This window comes from Oncorhynchus tshawytscha, linkage group LG12 (genome assembly GCF_018296145.1).
Source record: "Oncorhynchus tshawytscha isolate Ot180627B linkage group LG12, Otsh_v2.0, whole genome shotgun sequence".
Classification (NCBI taxonomy): Eukaryota; Metazoa; Chordata; class Actinopteri; order Salmoniformes; family Salmonidae; genus Oncorhynchus; species Oncorhynchus tshawytscha.
Genome location: NC_056440.1, coordinates 71,275,774 through 71,298,355, shown reverse-complemented (window position 1 = coordinate 71,298,355; position 22,582 = coordinate 71,275,774). Strand labels below are relative to the sequence as shown.

General features: G+C 48.2%; 1 protein-coding gene across 6 annotated transcripts in view; it reads right to left on the bottom strand.

Moving 5' to 3' along the window:
- Positions 1–21,810, bottom strand: part of LOC112235085 (alpha-ketoglutarate-dependent dioxygenase FTO) — a 237,323-nt gene extending 215,513 nt beyond the window's left edge. For all 6 annotated transcript variants that reach the window (XM_042331032.1, XM_042331033.1, XM_042331035.1 and 3 more), the window contains exon 1: positions 21,721–21,810. In XM_042331032.1, coding sequence (XP_042186966.1) covers positions 21,721–21,807 — 87 coding nt within the window. In that variant the 5' untranslated portion in view covers positions 21,808–21,810. The remainder of the gene's footprint in view (positions 1–21,720) is intronic.
- Positions 21,811–22,582: the final 772 nt, after the last annotated feature.

Genomic DNA, 22,582 nt, shown 5'->3' with positions numbered 1-22,582 from the left:
CACCACCACCACCACCCCCACCATCAACTACAACACCAAACATCATCACAAGACCATCAAACACCAACAACACCACCACCAAATACACCACCACTACCAACAACACCACCACTAACTACACCAAAACCACCACCAAACACCAAACACCAATGCCACCAATAACTCCAACAACAAACCCACCCCTACCAACAACATCACCACCATCAAAAACACTAACAAAAACACAAACAACAACACCACCAACATCAACACAATCAGGATGCACAATGGGCTTCCAGACAACCCGGCACTCTAAGTTATTCTATTTAGAGTGGAACAAACAAAAGGAGAGGAAAACTGGTCCACAGACAAAGTGAATCTACAACACAAAACAACATACACTATTCATGGCCAGTCTGTGTTCAAAGGGCCAGGAAGAAGAGCAGAGGAGGAAAACTGACAAACTGACACACATTCATTGGTGTCAAATTCCTGCAGAAGCTTCAGGATATTAAACCTGTGTGTGTGTTTCTGTGTGTGTGTCCAGTGTGGGAGTGTTTCTGTGTGATGTGTGAGCATGAGTAAGGGGGCAGTGTGGTGTGTTTCCTATGTGTGTAACCAGTGTGTGTTGTTCCTGTATGTATGTGTGTACAAGGCTGGTTGGTAGGCCGTTGCCAACTTGACCTTAAGAGCACATTGCCCTGTGTGATGTGCATGTAGGCATACACACACACACACACACACACACACACACACACACACACACACACACACACACACAACTGGGCTGGATAGCACACTTCCTCAGCTCCAATCGCACACAACCAGGCTGTCATGCACATGTCGAATACATCAAGCCACTCAGAAATTCCACAGGAAAAAAAGACAACCCCAGCCCTCTGTAGCAGATGGGCTCTCATTTCCTCTTCTCTTCTCTTGTCTCTCCTCATCTCCTCTCCTCTTTCCTTCTCTCCTCTCATCTCCCTGTATATCAGAGCAGGCTCTCTGTCAGTTAGAGACGCTGCTTTTCCACCCAGCATAAGAAACCAGATTACCAATCCCATAAGAACAATGACATGGATGATTTACTGTAACCAGTCGTCTGTTCTGAGTGATATATCTGATGCTGCTCCTAATCTCTCTCTGTTGACGGGATTAAAGTCCCCTTGGCCAGACTGTTTATCACATAAATAGGGGGTCTGTTCTCTCAGATCTGGACATGAGAGGGAAATCAAACGGCTGGTATTTTTTATTTTTGACACTTTAATGAGTAGATTCATGTCCAGTGCTTAGATCATTATGGCTCAAAATAACTAAGAAAATAATGTGTCTACATCAAAATTGCTGGTGGCAGTGGAGAAGAGCTTGTTTCCTCTGAGAGGGTGGTTTGTCTGAGGACTACCCCCATGGGTCCAGCATAACCCTGAGGAACCCTGGGTCCCAATGGACTGGTTTTGACTCGGGTTGCTATGCTGTAACAATCAGAACCAAAGTCGGGGTGTAGGTGGAACCAGACCTCCAACCAGTAGATGGCGTTCTACTGAGAGCCAACCCCAGCCCCCTCTCATCCCTACGATGACGCATTGAGAGTTAGCTGCCTAATAGAGAGCTTTGTTTAGGAAGCAAACAATTGGTACTTGTGTGACACCGATTTCAGAAAATGGTCTCCTCCTGCAAAAGTGACGGTGAATCAGTCTCCTGTAGAACATCAGCCTCAAACAGGGAGACAGGCAAAGACATCAAATGCGCTTCCGCCCCATTTTCATTTGGCACCCCATCGCAGAATGTGGGGAGTGGGTGTGGGGCGGCCAGTGGCAAGGAGGATGGCAGGAAGGCCAGGGAGTGCCTACGTCGGACCGGGGGATGGGAGGGGTGAAGAGAGAGACCAAACGGATGAGGTTCACACCTGAGTCAACAAGCCTGCTGTGAGGAGGAGGAGCGGGTAGTCACCGGACCTCCACCCCCCAGGCCCTCCATGCCCCAGCCCCCTGGACCTCCACCCCCAGGCCCTCCATGCCCCAGCCCCATGGAACTCCACCCCCAGGCCCTCCATGCCCCAGCCCCCTGGACCTCCTCCCCCAGCCCCTGGACCTCCACCCCCAGGCCCCTGGACCTCCACAGCCCCATGGACCTCCACCCCATGGACCTCCTCCCCGCAGCCTCCTGGACCTCCACCCTCCAGGTCCTCCACGCCCCAGCCCCCTGGACCTCCACCCCCAGGTCCTCCACGCCCCAGCCCCCTGGACCTCCACCCCCAGGTCCTCCACGCCCCAGCCCCTGGACTTCCACCCCCAGGTCCTCCACGCCCCAGCCCCCTTGACCTCCACCCCCAGGTCCTCCACGCCCCAGCCCCCTGGACAACCCCCTCCCAGGTCCTCTACGTCCCAGCCCCATGGACCTCCACCCCATGGACCTCCTCCCCTAGCTCCCTGGACCTCCACCCCCAGGTCCTCCACGCCCGAGCCCCCTGGACCTCCACCCCCAGGCCCTCCATGCCCCATGGACCTTCACCCCCAGCTCCCTGGACCTCCACCCCATGGACCTCCTCCCCCAGCCCCCTGGACCTCCACCCCCAGGCCCTGGACCTCCACCCAATGGACCTCATCCCCCAGCTCCCTGGACCTCCACCCCATGGACCTCCACCCCGCAGCTCCCTGGACCTCCACCCCATGGACCTCATCCCCCCAGCCCCCTGGACCTCCACCCCCAGGCCCTCCATGCCCCAGCCCCATGAACCTCCACCCCCAGGCACCTGGACTCCCTCCGCATCGGTGACAAACAGCACGTAGCTACCTCATACACAGGGCATGTCTCTGACTGCTTCGAACCACGGTGAGATCACACATCACCTAGGTGCCATCACACACACACACAATCCATCACACACACTTCCTTGCACACTGACACTGTCCCTCCCTCCCCCCTAGGTTACATGGTTGTTTTAACTGACATTTAGGCCCCGGGACATAATAAGCACTATCCATTCAAAGAAAAGCAAAACTTTAACTGCCTTTTGACATTTTGTTTCCGACAAATCGTGGCATAATGCATTCTCAGAATCCCACACACTGGTCAGCGGTCACTGTAATGGTTATGGATGGGAGGTAAGTGATAAGTGACTGAACAGTGTAATAAATGGTTAACTGATTGAAACATCTGTAGAGTGACCTGAGAACCAGGCCACACAGGGCAGGAATAATGTGTAACCCCACACCCACACACTGGACCAGGAGGTGGGGATGCATATTCATCTGTCTGGTTACATCCTGATCAGATCAGGTGGTCACTGCTCATGTACTAAATAGTAGGTGTCAAATATAGTTTTTCTATTGAATATGTCAAAAGGTATTGCAATAGTACACAGCTCCAGTAGAACATGATGAGCCTCGATGCTCCTCCTGCCCGAGAGGAAAAGCTGATCACCAACATGTATCTTCATCTGTGTCCTGCCTCAGCAGCTCAACTCAGTAGTCTCTATCTCTAACACACACACACACACACACACACACACACACACACTGAGGCAGACATACACACGCACACACACTGAGGCAGACACACACACACACACACACACACACACACACACACACACACACACACACACACACTGAGGCAGACATACACACGCACACACACTGAGGCAGACACACACACACACACACACACACACACACACACACACACACACACACTGAGGCAGACACACACACACACACACACACTGAGGCAGACACACACACGCACACACTGAGGAAGACACACACACACACACACACTGAGTAGATATTTTCAGTAGAGATCCATTCAGGTAGATGATGAAAAATGGCCAACTAGTCCTCGTTGACACTCTCCTCACTAATTGTTGTTTGGGGCTGAAGGGGGACATTGTTCACTTCACCTAGCGGCAGGTCAGAGGGGGGTGGAATCATTCATATTAAAATGTGCCCATCCATCTATCTGAACACACCGGGGCGAAGTCATTTAAAGGGCCGGTGTGATGCTGCATGGAGCTGGGCCCGGGCAGACCTTTCACACCCTGTTTAGAACACGGATCTAATAACATTACCAGCACCGCAGGCAGGGTGATCACCAAGGATCATTAATTAAACACACACATACACACAAACACACTATAGGCCCACACACAGAAACAAACACACACACACACACACACACACACACACACACACACACACACACACACGCAAAGCACATAGTCTATAGTACTATCATACTGGTTGATGTTCAGAAATGTATACACACCCACAATGACAATCACTTTATGGAAGACAGTCAAGTAGCTTAAATAGCCATTCAATTAGCCCTCTGTATTCTCTCTGTCTCTCTCTCACAGTGTTAAACCCAATCCGTGACACAGCCACGGGCAGGTGTAACCCTGTCAGGCGTTAGGAGAAAGCAAAAGAGAGAAAGAAAGAGAGAAAGATGAATCACCCCAAAGTATTTACACATACACCTGGGGTAAAGCCTAGACACTGACATCTTGGCACATACAAGGCCTGTCCATTTAAGTGCTTTTCAATGTGTCCATGGTGTCAACATCTATTTCACACTCATCTACACCTAGAAGGAGAAAAAGATGTTTCCATGACCTTTACCCAAGGTGTCAAATCTGGAAAGGAGAGCGAGTGAGGAGAATGAGAGAGAGGAGAGGAGAGGAGAGAGAGAGAGAGAGAGGAGAGGAGAGGGAAAGAGAAAGAGAGAGAGAGAGAGAAGAGGAGGGGAGAGAGAGAGAGAGAGAGAGAGAGGGAGAGAGAGAGAGAGAGAGGAGAGGAGAGGAGAAAGAGACGAGAGAGAGAAGAGGAGAGAGAGAGGAGAGCAGAGAGAGAGGAGAGGAGAGAGAGGGAGGGAGAGAGGAGAGCAGAGGAGAGAGAGAGAGAGAGGAGAGGAGAGAGAAAGAGAGAGAGAAGAGGAGAGAGAGAGGAGAGCAGAACAGAACAGATATGTAAGAGGTATGCCCTACCTTACATAAGCAGAAAAGTAAAGGGTGTTTGCCACTGTGGCTTTAATTGTTATTTTGTGGGCAGGCCATAACACTTCCATTACGATTATGTCGATAGAGAAAGCTTTTTAGTTTTCACCTACAAATGACAACATGGTTTCATGAGGTCAGCTGTTTTCCAGGCAGAATGGACCATTTTAACACTGACACACATTCCCTAGGTATTCAGATTCAGACACAGGCCAGTTTGTTGGGGGAGAGGTGAGGGAACGAGAGGGGGGAATGAGGGACGGAGGGAGGGGAAGGAGAGCATTGATTGAAAGACTGTGATTAGCAGTTTTCAGCAGGGTGCGCTGGGGCCATCAAGTTGTTCTGACAGCCTGGTCGCGTCCTGAGGTGCAGTCAAGGAGAAGTGCTTTAGAGAGCTCTCTCTCTCTCCGTGTCTCTCTCTATCAGTCTCTTTCCTCCCTCTCTTTCTTTCTCTCGCTCTCTAGCTAGCCAGCCACACTTCTCTGCCCCGCCACAAAATCAATATGGCTCTGTAAAGTGCAGGCGGCCCGGGGGAGACTGAGGGCTAGAAGCGGGGCCAAGGTGTCCTCCAGGCCTGTCCCACGGGCAGTGTCAAGGACAGACCCGAGCCAGGATACCGGAGGCTGAGGCTGGGGTCTGCCGTGCCCCCCTCTGCCCCCTCCCCTGTGTCCGCTGACGCGCCTGGAGGACAGGATCGATAAGCAGGTGGAGCGTTAAATACTCTGCCCCAGAGGGTGTCCCGCTGCTGGGGCCCAGCCAGCCAAGACTCAGCCTCCTGCTCCCTCCTCCTGGAGGACGGACGGTCGGTCTGGTCTGTTCACACCTGAATTGGACGTTTTGTTATCAGACAGAGAGAGAGACTGGAGATCTCTGACAATAACCAGTTCAATAACAGTTAGAGAAACATCTCTGCTGTGGAAGGTAGCAGCGTGGCCCACTGGTCACACAATGTAGCTCCTTAACAGGACACAGGTCAACAGAAGTCAGCCACGGGGCATGGGCCTGCTCAGGGAATTGGTCAGTAAGCTACCTGAACACTCTCCTACAGTTAAGACAATACAATGTGTTCATAGCTTTATTATGGATAATATCTAAACCATAATAGAGCAAATAGCAATAGATTACTTATTCTAGCTCGCTGTCAATAATTGTCCTAATTCTGATACAGTGAGTGAAACAGATGGGTGATGTTGAGAGGATTTCAGTCATTCCGAGTGTCTGTGTGTGTGAGTGACTGATCACAGTGGAAGTGGCTTGTGTTGCTAATCCAGAAACCAGTGTACGACAGAGTAAAGAGCCAGCACTGTGTTCCATCCACAGTGTTAACAGCACAAGCTGATCAACCCCTTCAGATGGCAGCTAGTCCCATTCCCTGTCCTTAAGGATCTAGTCTAGATGATCTGCTGCCTGTCTGCAGCTTCACTGGGGATACAGATGATTTACAATCCAGATGGAGACTAGGGCTAAATCAGGGTAAACCAGGGCTGATTGTGACATCTGAAATGGCATTGTATTAGCTAGAATCCATTTAGTGAAAAACAAGCATGTTTCCTTTCTATTTCCTTTACTAACCACTATGTACTGGAACAGTATGTTACTAATATCTGAGACTAAAGGGACAGACAAGAACACTTCTTAGGAAGTGATTCAGTGTTGTTACTGAATCACTACAACAGAACAAATCTAACCTATGTGTCTCAACTTTACGATTAAGACTCAGATTGCTATTGAATTACCGGACAGATATTATTTGGGAATGTTTACATGGTTTTTGACTGTCTTCCTGGAATCCACCACAAGATAAATAGTCTACAATGACATGAGACAAATCCTAAAATATACAGGAGCAGAAGGCATCCCATCAATTCCTATTCATTGTTTATTTATTTTCCTTCCTTCACTCATTGTGAACCAAGGATAATATTCTACCAGGAATTGAACATCTTAATCCTCTTTACACTCTTCCTAGTAGCCTGGATGGTGACAGATTAACAGACCGGACGTTTCCAAACCCTGGGGGGACAGCCTACTGCGTGCATGGCTTTAAGTGTTCTGGAGGGTTAATATGAAGCCAGTAGAAAAGAAAGCAGTGGTGGTGGTACTGAATATTACTGATGAGCTCCAGGGGAATGGTTGGTGCTGATGAGCTCCAGGGGAATGGTTGGTGCTGATGAGCTCCAGGGGAATGGTTGGTGCTGATGAGCTCCAGGGGAATGGTTGGTGCTGATGAGCTCCAGGGGAATGGTTGGTGCTGATGAGCTCCAGGGGAATGGTTGGTACTGATGAGCTCCAGGGGAATGGTTGGTACTGATGAGCTCCAGGGGAATGGTTGGTGCTGACGAGCTCCAGGGGAATGGTTGGTGCTGACGAGCTCCAGGTGAATGGTTGGTGCTGACGAGCTCCAGGGGAATGGTTGGTACTGATGAGCTCCAGGGGAATGGTTGGTGCTGACGAGCTCCAGGGGAATGGTTGGTGCTGACGAGCTCCAGGTGAATGGTTGGTGCTGACGAGCTCCAGGTGAATGGTTGGTGCTGACGAGCTCCAGGGGAATGGTTGGTGCTGACGAGCTCCAGGGGAATGGTTGGTGCTGATGAGCTCCAGGGGAATGGTTGGTGCTGATGAGCTCCAGGGGAATGGTTGGTGCTGATGAGCTCCAGGTGAATGGTTGGTGCTGATGAGCTCCAGGGGAATGGTTGGTGCTGATGAGCTCCAGGGGAATGGTTGGTGCTGATGAGCTCCAGGGGAATGGTTGGTGCTGATGAGCTCCAGGGGAATGGTTGGTGCTGATGAGCTCCAGGGGAATGGTTGGTGCTGATGAGCTCCAGGGGAATGGTTGGTGCTGATGAGCTCCAGGGGAATGGTTGGTGCTGATGAGCTCCAGGGGAATGATTGGTGCTGATGAGCTCCAGCGGAATGATTGGTGCTGATGAGCTCGTGCCAGTGTGGGTCAGACCCAACTCATTTAGCCTAGCCTGAGACAGAAAGTAAAATGGGACTCAGTCACGTACTAGAAGATGTTGGCTGTTCCCAACTTCCCCCACCACCTCCACCCACACTGGTCTGAGGGAAGAGGGGGATATCGCCGTGGTTACTGTTCACACTCCTGCTAATTATTAGAGCCAATCAGAGAGGTTAACAGGGCGGAGCCTGAGGAGATCATGTTCTGGGGCATTTAACATCTGGCAGAGATGGAGGTGAATACATTACACACTGGCCTCCAATCCAAATAAAACACTCTTCACATCTGAAGTGTACTTAGCACAGAGGGGAGGGAGGGAGGGGTGGAGGTGAGCGAGCATCCCATATGGTGATGTCCAAGTGCCACCTAGTGAAAACTATGTGGCTCATCCAGTTAAGTGACGGTCCTCCAGGCTCCAGGGGAGAGGGGGTCTGCCCCAGAAAACAGCCCAGACAGGAGGACCCATCTGGACTGAGACAGCTCAGTCACAGGCCTAGCTACCTATGGCACAGTCCAACACAGTCAACGCTAAGAAAGATCTACTGCCACCAATGCCAAAAATTTGACTAGGGACCCAATACCACTAACCTACTTTGCAAGAACGTGCAAGTCAATTTGCCAAATAAAAAAAAACTTTATCCAACTGTTATGATTTCAGGTTATCCAAAGGTTACAATCACGTCAACATCAAGGGTGACACTGAGCCATGGATGTTGACGCGGACGATAATTGTGAAAAGTGATGATGTGGGACGTAGTTACTGTACATAGTTGACATCATATGGCGTTACTGACCTGTACTCTCTCCAAAACCAATACTTGTCCAGAGTGTGCTCTCTCCATCTCTCTCTCCATCTCCCTATCCATCTCTCTCTTTCACTCTCTAGCTCTCCACCTCTCTATCTACCTCGCTCTCCATCTACCTCTCTCTCGCTCTCCATTAGCTCTCTCTCTCCATTAGCTCTCCATCTCTCTCGCTCTCCATCTCTCTCTAATTCAATCTCCAGTAGTAAGGTCATTGTTTCTAGCCCTGCTGTTGGTCCTGGCTGCTACGCTGTGTTTGTTGTGATGGAGAAACAGATGTGTGTCTATGACTGTGTTTAGTAGCTATGGGCCATCCCCTCCCATCATTAGTGGAGCTAGAAATCACAGCCCTCCCCGTGCCCAGAGGTGAGAGAGATGAGAGTGGAGGTGAGCCTGAAATAATGCTGATGTCCCCCAGGGTCAGACCTCCATTATGGCCGCTTCAAAAACTATTCATCTGGCTTGTAGTCACTGGCCGAGAAATAATTACTTAATCTAACCTATGTAATACAGCATGACCAGCAGTCCAGTCAGGTCCAAGTGGGTGGGGGAGAGAGGGGGGTGGGGGAGAGAGGAGTGGGAGAGAGAGGTTGGGGCAGAGAGGGGAGAGAAAGCCACAAATTACAGGCCCGTCTCTGCTGCTACTAGGTGACTAATGTACCAATCACCATCTGGATATGGCCTTTACACTAACACTGATTTATATACACACACACACTTTAATTTTTTTGCAATGTGGTCACAATATACTCAGCAATCCCTAAACAGGGTCTGACTAAAATAACTTACTAAAGATAACACCCATTCCAACCGCTAATCACTAAAGTGAAACAGCCAGGGAACAGAGTCCAGTATATTTACTCTAACCAACCAAAACAACACACCAAACAGAACCCCTAACTTCCTAAGTAGTGCACTACCTCTGACCAGAGCTCTGTGGTCCCTGGTCAAAAGTAGCAGAGTTTTGTTCTATCTAGTGTGAGGTCAGACAGCCGTCCACCTCTCTAACCACTGCTCAACACTGCCACCTAGAGATGTAGGAGAAACTGCTAGAGTCATCACCAACACCACTATGATGGTGAAATAAACCAGCACAACATCCCACTACACACACACACACACACACACACACACACACACACACACACACAATAAAATTCAGTGCAGTCCGTCTCCATAAATGTCACAGTGAAGTATGGAATGACATGAATAAATACAACAACCATGAGTCTCCAGTCAGTCAGTGGAGGCATGGCTACGTCGCTGGCTGTCACAGATGGGATCCCAGGTGGAGATTTAATTAGTTAGGGTTGAAGTCAGTCTCCCTTGTTGTCTGGGGGTCCTCGCTCGGCACGCGCTACTGTAAACATGCTCTATATCCTAATCAGGTGTCACCGCCGCGTTTGATCAGTCTGCTAAAACTTGTCACAAATCCCCGGCAGAGAGGGGGGGACAGAGGGAAGGAGCGGGGAGAACAAAAGGAAGGAGCTGTCAGAGGGAGAGAGAGGGGGGAGACGGAGGAGAGTTTGCCCATTAGCAGCATTCTCCATCTCTCTCCGGCTGCCCATAGTGAGGAGTCCCCTGGTGACAGACAGCTCCAGGTCTCTGCTATACAACACAGGGACTTCACTTCTCTTCACCACCGTCAGCACTATACACACTAACACAGCTGATCACTACAACAACTACTCCAGCTAAACACTCAAGTAGTAAACTAGTTTCTGTTGTTTACCCAAAAAACTGAGATAAGCCTACAAGCTGCACCCCTTTTTGGTTTCTGCAAACACTTTCAATAGTGGGTCTTTTTCTTTAAAAGCACCAAATCAGAGAGACACCTCCCCTCCTCCACTCCAGAATGAGAGAAGAGAGAAGACAGCAGGCAGTGGAGTTGGTATAGGAACACACGCTCCATTAGATACTGTTTACTTTTCATTTATGTTGATATTGAATACATTAGCCGATTGAACCTCCTAAGAACACTGCAGAGTGACAAGCCGGAATCCGTCTTTGCAACTACCATGGCAACGGAGATTACCACAAATAGAAAAAAATAGAAAACCTCTGAATAGAACGATACATAAATTAATTAAAGGACACAAAAACAAGCAGAGAATTAAAGTTAGAACATCTGTCAGAGACTTAGCTTCCCATCCTAATACCAGTGTTAGAACATTTATACCCTTGAAGTGAATGATCCCTTCTTTAATTGACAGTCAAGGAAAAGTGGTTGCAGCAGCATCCTGTAGCCGCTGATAAGAAAGCTTCCCCCTCTCCCCCCCAAAAAACAGTTTAAAGAACCTTGGCACTAATCCCTATTGTCATCCCAGTGCAGTGGAAGGACTTACAAATAGCGATAACTCGACAGAGGCTGTCTGTTCCTGAGGAGTTAGGGACAGGGTAGCGGTCGCATGCTGGAGAATCAGTCACTTAGATGAATACAATCCACACGCGGCGTCAGTCAGGCATGACACTAGACTGTCACTGCATTTACATCCCAGTCCATCCCTACCGTTCTATATGACAATGTGTTTAAGAAGGTCCACTCACATCACAATGAGCCTCTCTCTCTCTCTCTCTGTGTTGGTGGATAACACTCCCAGTCATATGATGTGCTTTACTGGTGATCCTGGAAACAACAACTTTGCAAAGCTCTGTATCACAATTTTTACATACGGAATGGGTGCCACTGTCACACATACAAGTAGGCCAAACACACACTCACACACACACACACACACACACATAGAAACAGTTGTTTATTGCGATAGGAATAGGAGTTTGTTTGCTTGCTTTGAGAGCATATGGGCAGAACACAAAGAGAACAGCTAGACTAAACTGATGAGCTACAGAAGAGGACTAATCTAACCAAAAACTCCACAGATTATCAAAACCAAACAGCAACATAACTGATCAAACCACAAATAAAATGGTAAGACTATTGTGGCAGAAGACAAGGCTAATAGATGGCATCTCAGCCACTGCTGAGCCTCAGTGTTCAGGCTGTACGCCTGTGTGACTCTTACACTTCAGCAGTCCTGAGACAAATGACAGTGGCTGCCCTCGACATTACAGGGCCAGGGCACGCATGACACTTGGGCTGACAACTGAACACACACAACGCACCCCTAGCTGCCTTGATAAACACACACACAGCCCAAAACAGCACTGACACAACCTCTCTCCCTCCACCTCCCTCTCCTCCCACCTCCCTCTCTCTCCATCTCACAGGAGACAACCCTGACTTCAGGCCCTTACCCAGGCAAGTGGATCTGACCTGCTGCCCCCCAGTCAGCCTCATCTGAATACACAGAGACAGGAACAGGAGAGGAAGGGAAATCTGCCTATATTATTATGGGAAGAGAGGAGAAGAAGAGAGGAGAGGGGGGTGAGATGCCGTCAGGGGGCTCTCTTCTTTATGCACGTATGATCATGTGGTTGACAGCACCGGTGGGAAGAATTATGGACTGTTGAACAAAAGGTTGAGGTCTGGCTGGTTGGTGATGTGATGGTACCTGGATGGAGAGGCAGGCAGGCAGCTAGGCAGTGTTGGGGCCTGACAGTGGTGGACTCATGACAAGTACCACCATGCACACACACACACACACACACGGCACCTCCTCGCCATCCGCTCGCACCAAAGTCTGTCACTCAGAATGGGCCAAGAACGCTGCACGTTAGAGTGAGCGTGGGGGGCGGAGAGAGGATTGAGGGGGATTCTGGTCAGGGGTTAAGCGCAGAGAAGACAGCAATGAAAGGCAACTGTCATGCACCAGCGCACGCTGAGGAGCACCTGTCTCATGGAGAACATGCAAAGAAGGAATGCTCTCCGAGTCCTGACAACACCCCTCCTCCACACCCCTATTACCATCACTACCCCACACAGAACACACACAGTACACACACAGTACACACACATAACTCAGCCCCTCTAAAACAGAGTGGCGGCACTACACCACAGAAGGCAACGCCTGCCTGACAGCATGCCAATTAAACTGGTGACCCCTTCTCTAACATAGCATATGCATGACTAAAGTTAGCTGGGCTCATGAACAAAAACACAGACTGAGAGAGAATCACTGAAAGATGAAGAGGCTACCTGGCTGGCATCAACAGGTATCATGGAATATCCAAAGAAATGATCCATCAAATGGTCGTGGCTTATTTTAAAATGAAATAAGCCCTTAATATCTGACGTCAGGTAGAGAAAGGTATTTTATGAATGGTGGTTAGTGGGTAAGGCAAGGTAGAGGCAAGGCACTCCAGCTGGCTAGGTTACACTAGGCTCCAGTGATGGGGGCAGGGGGGCACTACCATCCCTCTCCCTCCTCAGTCTCCCTCCTCAGTCTCCCTCCTCAGTCTCCCTCCTCAGTCTCCCTCCTCTGTCTCCCTCCTCTGTCTCCCTCCTCTGTCTCCCTCCTCTGTCTCCCTCCTCTGTCTCCCTCCTCTGTCTCCCTCCTCTGTCTCCCTCCTCTGTCTCCCCTCCTCTGTCTCCCTCCTCTGTCTCCCTCCTCAGTCTCCCTCCTCAGTCTCCCTCCTCAGTCTCCCTCCTCAGTCTCCCTCCTCTGTCTCCCTCCTCTGTCTCCCTCCTCTGTCTCCCTCCTCTGTCTCCCTCCTCTGTCTCCCTCCTCTGTCTCCCTCCTCTGTCTCCCTCCTCAGTCTCCCTCCTCACTCCCTCCTCAGTCTCCCTCCTCACTCCCTCCTCAGTCTCCCTCCTCAGTCTCCCCTGGGCAGTGTACTACAGTACTACATGCCAGGTACTTTCATTACACACGTTTATGGAAAATATCTTATGATGTACAAATTAACAGTTACAATTTATAGGGCCTTATGAAAGTGGCCTCCTGCAGTTCTTGTGAATGGAGGCTATTGAAGCAGTCATCAGAAGCAGATGTTGGCCAAGTCTAACGTTAGCTAACTGCTAGGTAGCTCAGCTTTATTGGAAAGGTGAGTCATTACAAAGGAAAATAAATTCACAAATAAACAGCAACACCACCAGCCCTGTAATATAAATGGAGCAGGTGGATTCATAGGGAGAGCAGGCCTTCTGAGAGCTACAATAGGTAGGCTAGCTTTACTGCTATAGGACCAAGAGCAAAAGAAAGTTAACCTACATGATGAACGCCAAAGACAGCACGCCACAGACTGCACCTCAAGTGTTGTCTAGTCACAGTCCTTGTGACAGATGGCATTAGGAAAATTAGATTAAATTAGAGGACTGCTGCAACAGTCTTCTCGTCCTCTCCCTCTCTCATCATTAGTCACTCACTCTCTCTCTCTACAGTGTGTCCCCCCCCCTCCATACATACGTACAGATTCAAATGAAAATAATGACCTCCCTAGATTGAAGCCTTGAGTGGCTAATGAACCCCCCTGAGTCCCCTCTGTCTGAGGTGAGCGAGTCATTCCCATGTTTATTTAGTACGGCCACCCACCACAGCCACACTCACACCACCTATTGATCAGATTGATTATTCCATGTATATCACCGGTGATAGGGCTCTGTGTGACTGATGAACTCTGGGTCACACTGAACGTAAACTCATTGACTCTGACAGCTGAGATGATCCATTGTCACAGCAGCTCGTTTGGGAAAATACGAAGACATCAGCAATAATATGCCAATGCTAATATGAACTGCTAGGTAGAGCTGATGATGACATGGGATCTGTCAACGGAGAGGGTCGCCCACAGCTAACAAGCTAACAGCCTGCTCAGAACAAAACCTGGGACTGGTGGTAAATTTGACTTCTGAAACTGAGCAACTAGGCCGATGTCTACTGACAATCCAGTTAGGTATCACTTCAAAGACAATCCTGAATAAATGTACCATTTGTCAATAGTAATAAAGTATGAATAAAGTTACTATGTAGAAGACACTAAATCTTTGTTCATCTGCCGGATGAGTTGAACATAGCATCTCCTGTAATATGTTCATCCTTAGTGTTTTCAACATACACTAAAAGCCCATCCCTTTAGCCAAACCGTGTGGATGGACATGCTGTGTGAAGTGTCATCTATCATATGGCTGCTGTGATGGCTAACATCAGGAGAGGAACCTAGGCTATATCCCAGAGTGCATCCAAAATGGCACCCTATTCCGTACATAGCGCACTACTTTTTAATCAGGGCCATGGTCAAACGTAGTGCACTATATAGGGAATAGGGTGGTATTTGGGATAAATCCTCAAGTCTGTTTTTCCCTCTGGATGTTTAGTAGGATCACAGATGCTCTTAAACACATACATGTCCGTGTGCCCTGGCAGCTAGGGGCGGCTGTAGACATGGGACCTGAGACACCACAGAGAGAACAGCCAGGCCGGGCTGTAAAAGTTGATATCCTCCCAGATGCAAACCAAATGTAGAACCTTTAAAGTGTCCTACATTTAAAGCAGACCACTATAAAAGGGGGTCAGGCTAAGAGAAGAGATCTGTATGCAGACACACATCTAGATCACTACACATGAAGAGCCATATTATATACTGCACCACTGTGTAGCTGTTGACAGGGATGTAGGACTACTTACTGAGAACCCATATTTCAGATATAAACAGTTAGTAGTGTATCTAACTCCCAGAAAAGGGTACGATAGCTGGTTCCATGTCAGTGCCATTACTGCAAATAAAAATGTGCTATAAATTTGCTCTTTGTTGCCAAGAGATCAAAGAAACCCTGTAGCTGGCAAAAACAATGGAAAAAACAATAGCGACCCAAGTCCTTCTTCCATCACTGTCACATTGCCACTGCCAGGCATGTGGCTTAAAGGCTGTAGTGTTGGTTGGGTTTACCAAGCTGATCTGAAAACAACACAAAAACAGTCCAGATATATCCAGGCTAAGCTCCAATAACTAAGACAAGGTATAAAGAGGTAAAGAAGGGGGGGGACTTATAGCCACAGACTAATCAACCCTCCTCGTCGTTCTCATATCGGATCAATGAACTACCCGGGGCCCTGGGCCCACTGCCACCCCACCGCACAGGCACTACATTACACACAAAACTTCATATTCATTCATTGATTTACTTTTCAGAATAGTATATCATTGAACTCCAATGGGACTAAAAACAGAGTCTGGGGCCGAGGTCAAGCCCACTTGCATGGACAGATGTTTGCACAATATTGATGGCCCAAGCAGAAATAAATGACTAAATATCCCGATCGATACCTAGTTTCCCCAGCCGACCCTGTGCGACAGCAGATACATAAATACATCTTTATGGCTACAGGAATGGTCCCTAATGAAGAGTGGATAAATGCTCCCCTGAAGGTAAACTCTTTGATTAGCTGAGGCCAGAGGTGACGCCCGGTTGGGGAGGGCAGAGGCGATATGCTGACATGGAAATGCCATACCTTCCATTGCCTGAGGAGTCTAATGGTTAAGAGGGGCTAAGTTACTGACGGGGCAACAAGGATATGACAGGTCACAAGCCTTGAGCAGGTCGTTCTGTGCTACCTGACCTCCTTTCCATTTGTAATGGTAATAGCATAGATCAGCAGCATTCTCAATCATCCTCATAGTCAATAACACACATATTGTTTCAATTCTACATGCAGCCTAGCTCTGTTTTGACTGTATCACTGGGCTGGAGAGGATATTGTTGAAACAAATCCTCTGCATTTCATCTCCAGCCACCTCAAGCACGAAGGCCCTAGCTGTCAGTGGTTAAGACGTATGAAAGAGGGGACATGAGACTGTAATCAGGCCAGACCATCATCATCATCATCATCATCATCAGGAGCAGCATTACTGGGCTCCAGCTCTCTGTCTCCCTCATGGTGAAGAGACAGTGGTGCTGATGACACTAGATAGAGGATCTGGATGGAGCTGCCTGCTCTTATTTACAGCACAGCTCAATTACCCAGGACAACACCAAGCAGGCTCATCACTCAGCTTTCTCTTCACTGCTCTACAGTGACCAACAGGGCCATAAAGAGGGAGGAACCAGATCATTCGCTGTTCCTTAATTAAATGAGAGCAAAGCTGTTGACTTCATTTCCCTCCTCTCTGTAAGCAGACCCTCCTCTTCCTCAACAAAGCAGTCCCCACCCACATTTGAGCTGGCCAGCCATTCAACCAATGAAGACCTCCCGGTCATCATCCCTGCTCGGCCCTAAATCAACAGCTGGATAAACAGCCTCCACGGTGGGTTAGTGCCGGTCCCCATGCAGTCACAAGAGGCCGAGGGCCGGGGGGCTCCAGGGGGCCGAGTCAGGAGCCGGATCGACACCTCAACAGCGATAAGTAATTCTGTGTTGGATTAGCAGCATGATGGCCTGATCAATACAGGGTGATACACTCAGGCCATTAGGAATGCAGGGAGGAAATGGCCCCCTCTGGTAATAAAGCAGGCCTTATGTCTGGCTGTGCCTTCATCAGATCTCTCCATTAGTGTAATGGTACTATTATCAGCCACAGCAAAATACCTATTTTACCAGGGAACCTTTTTTCAGCCGGACGGACCGGGTCGTGCTGGAGGGGGTCTGAGTCAGAGAGGGAGAGCCATGCAGTGAGGAGTGGAGAAATATATCTTGTTTTTCTCTCTCTCTCTCTCTCTTTCACCCCCCTTTATGTCAGCTCCCAACACTATTTCTCCATTATTGGCTCATTAATAGAACTAGCAGTGTGTTAGCGATGGGTAAGGGGGGGCACCGGAGCAGGGAAAGGTGCTGAATGTGACACCCCCTCTTGCTAAAACAACCAGAGCCGACATGACAGCACACCCGGCATTAGTCGCCATAAATCGTTACCTTAACACTAATTCACCGGGTAACATTTTGTGGGGGGGGGTTGATTAACCATGTCTGGATGTGTGGACACATAATCAGCTTTTACCTCTCTAGTTGAACATTTAACAGAATTGCCAAGGGAAACACAAAACATTTTAATGAGTGTTGAGGAATGAAATACCCTAAACAGCTTGCACTAGCTGCCACAACCAGAGGGAACCAATGAGGCTGATCTGAGCGATGTTCTGGGCTCAGTCAGGACCTCAGCACATCTGGTGACCCTATGTGGTCATTACTTAGCCTAACATTACCCTGAAATATATTTCCACTTTTTCATCAACACTTTATAAACGTCATCACAAAAACAGCAGCTATCGTCAAAGACAACGTCAAGAAAGTAGGTTGAGGGTCATTTCCATTTATATTCAGTTTACACAGGACGTGTATATAAAAATCCATATACCTTTATTTCTAAAATAATAGACATGTTTCAAACCATGAATTTCCTTTACAATAACCTGCTGGCATTAGTGAATAAATATGTTATTGATCACAGTATATTACAAGTAGGCCTATTAGTTACGGCTTTTTAGTTGATGAGACAGACAAACATGAGGCACTGCTGCTCTCAGAAACATGGGTAATCCATTATTGTCCTGCACATTGTATTGGATGTGGTTAAATTGAGTCTGCCTTTTTAAAACAGGTTAAAACAGGAGTTATGTTCAGTAGGCCTTCATGATAAATAGCTTGCCTTCACTAAACTAGCAAAATGACAGGGGGAAACAACTCACTGATTGAGTCTAACTGCAAACACACTCACTTATGAGACTACAATCACATCCCCATATCCCCAGTTATTACATATCATGATAAACTGAACCACTGCACTGTGTCCCTGCCCTATAACAAGCCACTGGGATTAATGCAGCTCCTCTAATTTGGGTCTGTTCTGTGGTTTTCCAGCCATTTTACCATTACAATACCCCGTCCTCATTCCTCAATCATCCTTTTATTATTTGTCTAAAAGAGGAAGCAGAACCATTAGCTAGGTCTGAGTCTGCTCTCTCTGTGTCTGTGAGTGCCTGCTCTATGCTGCCTACACCCACCTGGGGGCCAGCTGGAAAGCGTTCTCGCTCTCATCTGGTCACCATGGCCGCTCTCTCAGCTCTTCATAAACAGGAGGAACCACGTCCTACATAGTTTCTGTGCTGTCAGACATGATCCAAACACACGTGCCATGGCAGACTGTGGCGCGGCAAAGGCTGGGAGCTGCTGGGACTGACTGACTTGGAGAAAGCAGACCTGGGTTCAAATACTATTTGAAATTGTTCAAAAACTTTGAGTGATTGTTCTAGCCTGCCTAGAGTGCCAGATGGGTGGGGCTTGCAGTGTTAGGACTGTTATATTGGTCCAGTAAGCCAGTCAAGCTCAATCATAGACAAAGTGTTTGAAATGATTTTGAATAGTATTTGAACGCATGTCTGGATGAACCTGAGCAGAGCAGTCTGCATGGACCCAGCAGTAGGGGTAGCTAAGGAGGTCTGGATGAAGCTGAGCAGAGCAGTCTGCATGGACCCAGCAGTAGGGGTAGCTAAGGAGGTCTGGATAAACCTGAGCAGAGCAGTCTGCATGGACCCAGCAGTAGGGGTAGCTAAGGAGGTCTGGATGAACCTGAGCAGAGCAGTCTGCATGGACCCAGCAGTAGGGGTAGCTAAGGAGGTCTGGATGAACCTGAGCAGAGCAGTCTGCATGGACCCAGCAGTAGGGGTAGCTAAGGAGGTCTGGATGAGCCTGAGCAGAGCAGTCTGCATGGACCCAGCAGTAGGGGTAGCTAAGGAGGTCTGGATGAGCCTGAGCAGAGCAGTCTGCATGGACCCAGCAGTAGGGGTAGCTAAGGAGGTCTGGGTGAGCCTGAGCAGAGCAGTCTGCATGGACCCAGCAGTAGGGGTAGCTAAGGAGGTCTGGGTGAGCCTGAGCAGAGCAGTCTGCATGGACCCAGCAGTAAATCAAATCAAATCAAATTTTATTTGTCACATACACATGGTTAGCAGATGTTAATGCGAGTGTAGCGAAATGCTTGTGCTTCTAGTTCCGACAATGCAGTAATAACGAACAAGTGATCTAACTAACAATTCCAAAAAAACTACTGTCTTATACACAGTGTAAGGGGATAAAGAATATGTACATAAGGATATATGAATGAGTGATGGTACAGAGCAGCATAGGCAAGATACAGTAGATGATATCGAGTACAGTATATACATATGAGATAAGTATGTAAACCAAGTGGCATAGTTAAAGTGGCTAGTGATACATGTATTACATAAGGATGCAGTCGAGTAGGGGTAGCTAAGGAGGTCTGGATGAGCCTGAGCAGAGCAGTCTGCATGGACCCAGCAGTAGGGGTAGCTAAGGAGGTCTGGATGAGCCTGAGCAGAGCAGTCTGCATGGACCCAGCAGTAGGGGTAGCTAAGGAGGTCTGGGTGAGCCTGAGCAGAGCAGTCTGCATGGACCCAGCAGTAGGGGTAGCTAAGGAGGTCTGGATGAGCCTGAGCAGAGCAGTCTGCATGGACCCAGCAGTAGGGGTAGCTAAGGAGGTCTGGATGAGCCTGAGCAGAGCAGTCTGCATGGACCCAGCAGTAGGGGTAGCTAAGGAGGTCTGGATGAGCCTGAGCAGAGCAGTCTGCATGGACCCAGCAGTAGGGGTAGCTAAGGAGGTCTGGATGAACCTGAGCAGAGCAGTCTGCATGGGCCCAGCAGTAGGGGTAGCTAAGGAGGTCTGGATGAGCCTGAGCAGAGCAGTCTGCATGGACCCAGCAGTAGGGGTAGCTAAGGAGGTCTGGATGAGCCTGAGCAGAGCAGTCTGCATGGGCCCAGCAGTAGGGGTAGCTAAGGAGGTCTGGATGAGCCTGAGCAGAGCAGTCTGCATGGACCCAGCAGTAGGGGTAGCTAAGGAGGTCTGGATGAGCCTGAGCAGAGCAGTCTGCATGGACCCAGCAGTAGGGGTAGCTAAGGAGGTCTGGATGAGCCTGAGCAGAGCAGTCTGCATGGACCCAGCAGTAGGGGTAGCTAAGGAAGTCTGGATGAGCCTGAGCAGAGCAGTCTGCATGGACCCAGCAGTAGGGGTAGCTAAGGAGGTCTGGATGAGCCTGAGCAGAGCAGTCTGCATGGACCCAGCAGTAGGGGTAGCTAAGGAAGTCTGGATGAGCCTGAGCAGAGCAGTCTGCATGGACCCAGCAGTAGGGGTAGCTAAGGAGGTCTGGATGAGCCTGAGCAGAGCAGTCTGCATGGACCCAGCAGTAGGGGTAGCTAAGGAGGTCTGCATGGACCCAGCAGTAGGGGTAGCTAAGGAGGTCTGGAGAACAGAACAGCCTCTACTTTTCCTCTATTTCTCTCCATCTAATTACACAACCCACAAACACAGCACACCCAGACCAGAACGCACCACCCCTAATCACAGCAGGCCTCTTTGGCAGTGGGGTCTGCTACCTACTATTTTTTTCCCACCTTTATTTAACCAGGTAGGTTAGTTGAGAACAAGTTCTCATTTACAACTGCGACCTGGCCAAGTTAAAGCATTGATCACACCTTTACTTTGATCAACTATTTCATTCTCAATCATATTTTTACACAAACGCCAGTCAATGTCGTTACTATTCATTGTTTTGAACAGCATCCCAGGACAATCCAGCAGCCATCATAGTCCTTTGCGTTTGAGAGATGAACCTATAATTATTACCTGCAATAGAATTGTACCACTCGCACACACAGCCAGAAGCTGCTCTCCTCCAACTCACAGGATAGTTTAAGAACACACTGCAGTCACTCACGCCCCCCATACAATTTTGGAGCAAGATTATTCTGATTTTGAGGGAGTATGACTTGAAAATCTAAAATATAGGGGACTTTTACCATGCAACGTGTCTAAATAAATATTCAAGCCTTCATAGCGATCCAATCAGTTTATTGTAGCACAGTCTACACCCATGTCTAAACTGTAATACTGAAAGCAAAAACAGTGTAGGCCTATCTGTAACGATAAAGCTGTTAATAACAGCGATGCTCCATTGTAGGTGAATGAAGAGGAAACCACAATAAAGCCAGAAATCATGCAGGCTGATGTGTAGCTACATAGACAACTGCAGCTTTCCAGCCTTCAAAATGACCCAAGCATCACCGCATTTGGAACATAAAGTTCTGAGAGAACGAGTCCACTGTGTATTTGCCAGAGCTAAGGGAGAATAACGCTATGAATACCTTTCTTCTCTTCTCGCTCTCACTGCCACCCGATCGTTTCATGTTTCCTAGAGTTGTGTTTACACACCCGCGTTCACTGCAGTGCATCTTGGTAGTTGTAGTTACAACAGAAGAATTACAATACAATTTATAGCTCTGTTAAATAAACAGTGCATATAAAATGAATGGGTGCCGTGTAATAATAATCTAGATACAAAGACGGGTTATGAAAGAATACTTTTCTGATCACAATCTAGCATTCATTTGCTTCGAATGAAAATGGAAAACTTCATATCCCGAAGCACGGAACAGAGGAAATACGTTCAAGCGTAATTTGACTCAGCCGGATGGGGATTCTTGCTGCATAGTGCGCACAGCAGCTACAATAATACTAGATCTTCAAATCATATGTAAACCATACCATCCTTACAATAGCGTTGAGATAATTGTATAAATCTGGTAAATCTCGCAGCTGCTCTTTTGATGTCGATGAGCGCGTTCAATCTAAAATGCAAACAAGTACTTTAGCAATTCAACATGGCAAAACAATGGTTTAAAACAAAATAATACAGCACGTGGATCAATTTAAAACGAATAAAGTAGCTGAAATAATAATAAGGTAAACTTCAATTAAATGTATTTCCACATGTTGTGACATTGTCACTTTTATATTTTGGAATAGGCCTAGCCAATACATTACAATGAGATTTTAGAAGAAATAGAAAAAGGTTTGGGCAGTTTGAATTTTTTTTTTTTGCTGCTTGGGTTTTTTCTTGTGTAGCCTAAATCAAAAGCAGCATTTTGTAACTTGTGTAAAAATAGCAATCATGCTTTGAACATGCTCCAAGACTCCAACACTGCCAAGACTCTTTCAACTCTTGCA